Source organism: Falco punctatus (assembly GCF_963210335.1).
Source record: "Falco punctatus genome assembly, chromosome: 1".
Classification (NCBI taxonomy): domain Eukaryota; kingdom Metazoa; phylum Chordata; class Aves; order Falconiformes; family Falconidae; genus Falco; species Falco punctatus.
This window is the reverse complement of record NC_137580.1, coordinates 57,084,417-57,093,385: the sequence shown is the minus strand read 5'-3', so window position 1 is coordinate 57,093,385 and position 8,969 is coordinate 57,084,417. Positions and strand designations below refer to the sequence as shown.

Here is an 8,969-nt window from a genome sequence, read left to right as displayed (position 1 = left end):
TAGACTGGGGTTTGTTTTCTGGTTGTTCACACACAGAGGCACACACACATGCACGCACTCTTATTTCCTCAAAAATCAAACCAATTGAAAACTTCACTTAGTGAGCAGATGCATATGCAGAACATAGATACAAAGTAGTTTCAGGGTGCAGGGGTGTGTTCTTATCACTGCCCCCGTTGCCAGTGGCAGAAAAGCAATTTGAAATTGAACTTAGAGCGTCACTTGACTATTTATATAGGTAAAAATTACATTTGGATATTTGTGTAGGTGTGCAAAATCATAATTGAATAGCGTAACAACACAAGGATATGTCACTCTGAAGCCATTGGGATGGTACTTGCTAATCATGTATAAACTATCTAGCTAATTTCTTAAATGTTTAAATATTTTCTTACTGACAGTTTAGAGTACCTTGCTTCAGGATACCAGTGCTGGTTGGTAGAACTGAAAGATTCATACACCTTCAAGATTATGAGAGAAGCTACATTGTCTCAGCTGAGGGACTGCAAGTTAAATTCAGCAGTGGCAGAGATTAGAAAACTGAATTTTTAAATCTCTGCTGGAAATTTTATGCTGATACTCGAGCATTGTGGGTAACTGAAGAGTGCTTAGAAGATCCTGTGAAAGATGAGGTACAAAGCCAAAGAGCATTACGTTGCCCTTGTAATTCAGGTGTATAATTTCATCACAAATCCTGCAAAAGCAGTGGGACCATTTCTGTGAATTAGTAGAGAAGATTGCAGTTTGTTTGAAAGCTCTTATGGTTGATTTTGGCCCACTTGTAAAAGGACCCAGTATTAATCTGAGCTGATATCCAATTGTAGTTATGGTTTAGCAGCAAAAGAAAAAAACCAAACCAAAATGAACAAAAAAAACCCCAAAACCCCAACCAGAAAAGTTGCAAAAGGCAGTAGCTTTTAGATTACGTAAATTGACAAAATGGGGATAAAATCAGTTACTTTTTGATTTTTCACCTAAGTTTGGGGAAAAGCAAAGAGAAGTGAGGAAAACTTGACAGTATATAGCATGGGTTGCTGCTATTTGATAGTATTTTATGGGGTTTTCTTAACTTTTTAGAAATGTGTACTAATTCTTTCATGTGTCAGGACATTAGTTTATAAAGTTGTAGGCAATGACAGTTGCATCTGTGAATTCTCTTTATTTTCCAGTATAGGGAATAAACAATTTTCCATATTGTTACCTTAACTCTTTTCTGTAATATTAATGCCTGGAAGATAATTCCATATATAAATATTGTTTCTTTAACCAAGTGAGGTGATGCTGTTCTGTGACTGCCTATGCCAGTAACTCTGCTGTCACCAAGAGAAAAAGAAGAGATTTTTGTTCAGCTGAAGTAAAATGTGGTGTATTGTCCAAAAATACAAAAAGATACCTTTATGGCTGAAATATGCAGATTGATATGAATGAGACCGTTGTGGAAACAGCTTTTATGTTACAAGACTGTAATTCATTTTTCTAATTATTCCTAGCTTTTTCTTTAAAACGAGTACAATGGAAAGTTTATACTCGTCTTTACAGCAAAGAGAAGAAATCTCTCCATAGAGCTATAAAAATGAACTGCATTTGAGTTATGTTTGAAGTAGTTCTTGGTGGTTTTTTCTGCATATCTTGCAGTGTATGTGTGAAATATTGGAGAGGAAAAGACTTGCTTCTCATTGTTCATCTTTATTATAATAAGAAAGCACATCAGTCTTTAAAAATTCATTCCATTCATAGAAATGTGTGTGAGAGTAGGCATATTCCCTTTCTTAAAGGATTTGTATCTTTCCTGAATCTTGCACGTAAGAGACATATCTATTCTTGAAATTTTACTCAGAAAATTCTGTGTATCTTATCCAGCCATCTGAGTCATTTGCACTCTGTTGGTTGCCTGCTGAACCAGATATTTGTTTCTTGGCATAAAAAAATTGTGGGGGTTCGAACAGTCTGCAGTTTAATAAATCACTGGGTTTTACTTGTTTTTTAAATTCTTTTGGCAGTTAACTTTTTGCCTTTTTTTTTTTGTTTGAGCTGCGTGTTGCAAGCATGATATGCTTTGAAGCAAAAGGTACAGGTAAAATCATCTGTTATTCAGTACAAATGAAAGATGGTAGTTAGAAAGGAAATAGTGAACCGAAGGTGGGGGAGTGTTAATAATTTAAATGGAATGCATTGTTACATAATGTAAAAGCAAATACTTTGCATGCTAGCAGTTTACTGAAAAATGCATATTGGTAAGTAAACGTTAAAACGAATGTTATAATCTGATCTGCTTTTGAAGGGAAATTAGAGAGAGAAAAGCTTGATGATGAGGATGCTTAGCACGCAGAGTATTTAGCTATGTGTAAAATGAAAAAAACTGTGGGGGGCTTTTCCTCATTCTGAATGCATTCTGATGAGCGTTCATCTTTCCGCAGAACCAAGGCTTACAAGCTGTCAATGTATTTTGGATTGGAACCTCCTTGGACAAGTTTGTTCCCTGTAACACTAACAAAGCCATTGTGTGTGTTAATTTAATGTAACAATCAAGTCAGACAATAAACACATCAAAAACAACTTGAAAAATTGTTCTCAAGGACTGGTGTGGTAAAGCAGCAAACTTCTGGATATGACAGCTGACGTACTGCAGTGGAAGTTTTAGGCATATTTTTTGTTACCTTCTCTGGCAGTAATAGCTCTTATGGCTCCGATTGTTGCTGGGGTGACATAATCATGTTCCTTCATGTTACTGCTCTGACAAAATTGCAAGAATGGGTTGGAGAAGTAGATTAAGATGAAACAAATTGGGAAGAACTTAGATTAATTTTTTTTTGCTTCATATGGGAAAATACAATTTATTTATTAGACATTTGTTATGACCTTCACTACTAGAGAAGGAAATGTTACTACGCAGATAGCACCAAAACTTGTTCATAAAACCTTCTGTGCTTGATTGTGGCTTTAAAGCACTGAACTCCTGAGTTTATAATCTCAGTAGTTCTGGCTCCAAAGCATACCTGCTCTATGCCAGCTTTTCTGAGAGTGATGAGTTGGGTTAGATCTTGGGCTAGAGCACAGAGATGCTTGGTCTGAGGATGTTCCTGTGCCAGGCAGTGGAAGCTTGATGAGCGTGATAGCTGCTCCCTGGTGCGTGCATTAGCGTGGGGTGTTCTCGCGTGGGCAGTCCGTGGGCAGCCCTGTCCTGAGTTTCATTTAGTTCAGATACCCCTTTTTCTGCTTTGATTTCATCCCATTACCAGTCGTTAGCTATGGGTATTTAAGTTGCTCCCTTTTCTTGCTTCATGAATGTAAATTTTTATTTATGTCTGACCTTGTCATTCAATTAAATCAATCACTAAAGAATTATAAAATGAAGATACTGTAGTGGTCTGTATTTACTAGGAAGGGAAATGCAAGGTAAAATTAGAGAAAAAACAAATGAAGTCACATAGTTACAAAATAATGAGACATGCTTGCTTCTTTCCACTAATCGTTACATGTTAATGAATTCTTTGGACTGCATTACAATGTTTATGTGCCATGCTGCCAGAAAACAAGCTTCTGGTATGGATGTTCTATCAATATGAGCTCTGTGATATATTAAAGTCAGTCATAAGGTAGGCTAAGTGGCGGATGTCTAGAAATAAGTCATACTCTGAGGGAACTGTGGCTTATTCAGCCAAGTAGTATTTAATCTAAATAATTGTTTCTCATGCGGCGATTTCCATGAAATCGCCAACAAAAACAGAACTGGGCTTAGGCTTTCTCTGGGTGCTGTACACTGCGGGTGAACCTTGTAGTTGTGAAACTGCTATTTGAATGGCTCCTCCACCTGAGGAAATTAGTATGAGATTAGGTGTCCAGGTTGGTTTGGGGATTGGAATTCACAGTTCTACTGCTGGAGAGAAGACATTCTCCATCCAAGGCCAAGCTGGCTTTGCAGTCTGAGCCATGTACTGCACCTCTTGGATTTCAGTTCTTGGTTGTTCTTACTGTAATTTTTTGTCAGGGCTAACTAATCTGTGTAAAATACTGTAATAAGTGATGAATTATAGTTTGGTTCCTCTGTATCAGCACTACAGCATGAAATATCTGACCACTACTACAAAATACAGACCACTACAGTATCTTCATTTTATAATTCTTTAGTGATTGATTTAATTGAATGACAAGGTCAGACATAAATAAAAATTTACATTCATGAAGCAAGAAAAGGGAGCAACTTAAATACCCATAGCTAAAGACTGGTAATGGGATGAAATCAAAGCAGAAGAGGGGTATCTGAACTAAATGAAACGGTTTACATTAAGCAGTTTGAAGATTTTTGCATAAATGCTCTTGCTTTGGTCTCTTTCCATGCTTTTCCTATTATTTGTGCAATTGTTTTAAAAACAAAACCAGTTTTCCTCCAGAGGGGACTTTGCTTTGTTGGGTGAAAAAAATGCAGGACTGAATTACCATGGGTGGGAGTTACATACGATAGCACTCCAACAGCAGAGTGCTCAGTCTCTGCCCCATTGCAGTAAATCCAGAAGCCTAAATCCAGAGGTATGGAAGTAAAGATATCTGGAAGAGAAGCTGGAAAGAAGCTAGGAAGAAGTGTTTATCATAGACATACATAAACGCTCTAGATGAGGGGTATCATCCTTACTGATACAGTCAAAAGTGGTGACCAGGGATAGAAGCCATATTCATGTTGAGGGGGTGGTTCACATTTTTCGGGTGTTTTCTGACTCGCATTTTGAATGACAGCATTTCAGAAGCACTGAACCATGCACAGTAAGAACTGGAAGCCTCTCTGTTTTACAGATACCCAGCCGTGGTGGCAGTGACAGCTCTCTGGAAGGGTACTGAGCTGCTTCTTTTGTGGTAGCGCCCGATTCTGCTTTTTGTCCCGTTGGCTATGTTATTCCTGGGTAGCGTGTGTGCTCCGTTATGTACTCAGCCCTGGGCTTCAGGCAGCCTGGACACCTTCGGATGCGGATGCAGGGAACAGGGGACAAATACATCGACATGCAAGTCTTAAAAGCCTCATGGGGGTGGGGCACTTGCTCTGCCTTTCGCAGTTTCAGGCGGCACTTGTCTCTTGGCGTCAGAGCTTTGCTTCAGGATGCTTGTAACATCACGGAGACACACGCAGAGCTCTCAGGTCGCTGGGGTCGGTCACGGCCGGGGGGACGGATCCTTCCGCTGTCCCCCGCAGCGCTTCCCCGCACGGGAGGGCTGTGGGGCACGACAGGGTTGCCACCGGGGGGCCGGGGCCTCCCTGCGGGGAAGGAGCTGCAGAAACCTGTCGCCGGCTCCGGGCGAGCTTCCTCCCGCCGGAGCCCCTTCCCCTCCGCTTCTGCCGTGCCGGCGGCAGCGCCCGGCGCCCTGTCAGCCCCTCTCTGGAGACTGGGAGGACGGGGCGGGGGCGAGCCACCGTGCCACGGAGGAAAGCCTTGCGGTCCCTGTGGGCTCGAAACTTCCCATCCCGGGGGTGGAACGAAAGCCTTTGCGCGACCGCGACGTAAAATAAAGAGCATCCCGAAGGCAGGCGAGTCCTCCGGCGCCCGAGAGCCGCGGACGGACTGACCCGGCAGCCCGGCCCGGGCTCGCCATCCCCCGCCGCGAACTCCGTGCCCCGAACTGGGCGGGCCGGGAGCGCCGGAGGGTCCGTGCGCGGGGCTGTCCCCGCACCGCCCCGGCCGCCAGCGCGCACCCGGCAGCCCGCAGCCCCCCCGGCCACTCGCCCCCGGCAGAGCCCCAGCGAGCCAAGGTGAGGGGTGCGAGGGGCGAGCTCCGCGGGTTTCTGCCCCGCGCATCGCCCCTGGCTCGGGCTCGTCTTGCTACCTGAAGCGCGGCGTGACGAGACGTCCTTTATCTGGAGGCCGGGCGGGGGGGCAAAGGCTGCGCCCACCTCATCCGCCCCCCCCGGGGATGGCTTTAGGGCGAAATGAGCAAGTGGGCTGTCTCTCAGCTTGTCCCCAAGGGGTAGAGCCTTGTGTGCAAAAGGGGTGGGGATGTGGCGGCCTTCTCGCCGAGGTTTATTATTATTGGGTGGAGGAGGGGGGAGGGGGAGTCTGCCGAGCAGACAAAATGCGGAGCCCCTCCGCCCCGCAAGTGTGTGCGTGCGGGAGGCGGGCGGCCGCGGCTTGTCAGGGACCGAGATAGAGAAGGGGGGGGCGGCCGAAGTGGAGAGGGTTCAGCCGCAGCCGGAGCATGCTCTCCATGCAACAGTTCCCTGCCCTGCCCGCGGAGGAGGAGCGCTACCGGCAGGTCCGCTCCGCCAACCGGGTAAGGCGAGCCCGAGGGCGCTCCCCTCCGCGCGTGGGGCCGCCCGGTGACCGCGGGGACGGGGGCTTGCGCGGGCGGCTGGCTGCGGCGCTCGGCGACCCCCGGGCTGCGGGCGGGGGGCAGCGCGCTCAGGGGCACCGGCCGCCGGGGGTGGCGGGCGGGAGGAGGGGACGCGGCCGCCGGCAGCCCCCGTGCGCTGCGCACAGCCTGCGCGGGGCGGAGCGGGCAGGGGGAGCGGGTCGCGGGCAGGGTCGGTGCCGTGTCCCCGGGAGGCCGCGGTGGAGCTGTCCCCGGGCGCTCCCGCGTCGGAACTTAGGCGGCTGTGCGTGTAGGTGAGTCGCAATGACAACCGGTCATCGGTAGCGTTTCACGAAGGGCTTAGCGGCGCCCTCCCCCCGGCCCTCTCCCGAAGTCAGCGAGGAAGATCACCGGGGCTGATGTGCCCGTTAGTGGCCGTGGCGTTGGAAGGGGCGGGGAGGAGTCGCGCCGAGCCCGACGGCAGCAGGTCCGGCCGGGATGTGCCCAGAGCAAAGTTTGGACCTGGGCTCTGGCCCGACGGCCGCGGCAGCCCCGCTGGGGCCGGGCTCCCGGGGAGCCGGCGCACCGTGCCCTCGCCCCCGGCGCCGTAGTGCCACCCGGACCAGCGAGCGGGGGCAGGGTTTACCCTCGCGTCGGATGCACCCCGAGGCCGGGTGGGGGGCCTCCTTCCCCTTCCTCCGCCCCTGCCCCAACTCCCTCCCACGGCTGTCCGGCGGGATGGTACCGCTGGCCGCCACCACCGACGGGAGGTGATCATCTCGTGGAGGGTCCCAGAGGCGGGCAGCGAATCCTTGCAGGGAGAAACAGCAGCCTGGGTGGCAGCAAGTGTCAGAGGCGATAGCGCGGGTGTTCGCAGTCTCCCAGCGCACCCCCTGGGAGGAGCGGGGCGGGCGGCGGAGGAGAATCCTTTGCCTGCCCTTACGGGAGGGGGGCTGATGCCTTAGTGCGAACCCGCAGGGTCACCCCCCCCGTCCGCCCTTCCCTCCCCTAGCCGGGGAGCAGGTGTCTCCCCGGAGCGGGTGGCGCTGTCGGCGGGGGAGGCGCGGCGGGGGCCGCAGGTGAGCAGCGGGGCCGGGCTCAGCCCGGCGGGCAGCGCTCCCGGTGGCGGTGGGAGCCCCGCGGCGAGCGAGCGGGAGCGCCCCCCGGGAGGGCCGGCTCCGGTCCCCGCCGGGGTGCTGAGCCTGATGCCGTAGCGCTTGAAGAGGGGGCGCAGGGCTCTCCGCGCTGTCGCACCGATCCGTACGCGGCCGCAATGGCGCACACAGCAGCGGGTTTCACAAGTTTGTAAGTACAGCAGTATACTTCAGTAGTGTCGTTGCTGCACTTGTCTTAAAATGCAGGATCATTGGATGCAGTTCGTGGCAGAGGATTAATTAATTAATCTTTATTTTAAATTATTAGCAGTCTGGCAGAGATGGCAAAACTCTTAAGTGAAATCAAATATCTAGAGCTTTTAAATGCATTCATGGGGTCCCTTGGGAAGGTTTAGCTTTCAGCAGTAAAAGATATGGGAATGGACTTTTCCATATGGCCCCATAGACCGTTTCTGTGTTCCTCAAAGTCAGCAGGACTAAACTGTAATCCTCTAGCTTTGTTTTTGTAATGGATGCCCTAGTTGGAGATCTATTATAAGCTTCTCAGGTACTGCGACACAGACCGCATTGCATTAGTATACCACCGAGGCAATCCAAACAACTATAAAGGAACAATACCGCGAAATATAGAACTGCTATGCTTGTGTGTCTTCATAAAAACCGGTGACATCTCCTGAGTGTCTTGGACGTCAAGGTTTGGTAGGAAGCTGGGGGCTCCTCCAGGGGACAGGGGAATCCCAAACAATGTCCAAAGCTCCTTGAGAAAGGAAATGCTCACGACCTTTTTTCCCTCCTCCATCTGCCATTTATAGGGTACCCCAACAGCTGGGTTCTTCTGCCCATGGGGAAGCTCGGCTTTTCAACCTCACATGTAATTGTCACTCAGCACGCATTTTTTAAGGAAGCCACCAGTATTCATTTTCTTGAGAAGGCTCTCGGGGCAGTGAGCCAGGCAGCATAGCTCACTCACCCAGACTAGAGGAATCTACTTGCGCCCTATTAGTATCTTATGGGACCATCAGGACAAAACATTGTTTTTCCTCAGTCTTCTGGAGCTGGGACTATAAAATACTGAAGAAAGCATTCCCTTCCTTTCCAGAAATCTTTGCTGGCACTCAACTGTGTGCTTGTGGTAGATAACTTGAGTGTGCAGTGAATCAAAAGTACAAGATGCTTTGAAACATGTCACGATTGGAGGTGTTCTATAAAATGTGCAATGCACACAGGGAAGTTTAATATATCTGTATTATCGTTTAACTGTTAATTGTGTATTAGATGATGTCTGCAGATAGAAATGAAAGCCAGGACTGTTAACAGTGCCAATAATTATTTTAAAATGCAGGCTGACTTGAATGTAGGAGGTTTGGTGGTTTTGGGTTGTTTTTGGGGATTGTTGGTTGTTTTTTTTTTTATTTGCTAAGCTGATATACATGCTTAGGTCTTAGCACTCCACTCCCTCAAGGAACATTACTGTCCTGCTGTTATACTAAGTCCATGTATGGCCAGACGCATAATTTCTTGTCATTACTTGCATGGCCAAGTGAGGATTGCATGCAAAGGCTGAGGTGGATAAACACCCAG

The 8,969-nt window shown here is 48.7% G+C and overlaps 1 protein-coding gene across 3 annotated transcripts in view; it reads left to right on the top strand.

Moving 5' to 3' along the window:
• Window positions 1–6,145: 6,145 nt before the first annotated feature.
• Window positions 6,146–8,969, top strand: part of CORIN (corin, serine peptidase) — a 144,268-nt gene continuing 141,444 nt past the window's right edge. For 2 of the 3 annotated variants that reach the window (XM_080403912.1, XM_080403910.1), the window contains exon 1: window positions 6,146–6,255. In XM_080403912.1, coding sequence (XP_080260038.1) covers window positions 6,181–6,255 — 75 coding nt within the window. In that variant the 5' untranslated portion in view covers window positions 6,146–6,180. Of the gene's footprint in view, window positions 7,579–8,969 lie in introns of all 3 variants that reach the window. The other variant, XM_080403911.1, reaches the window with a different exon arrangement.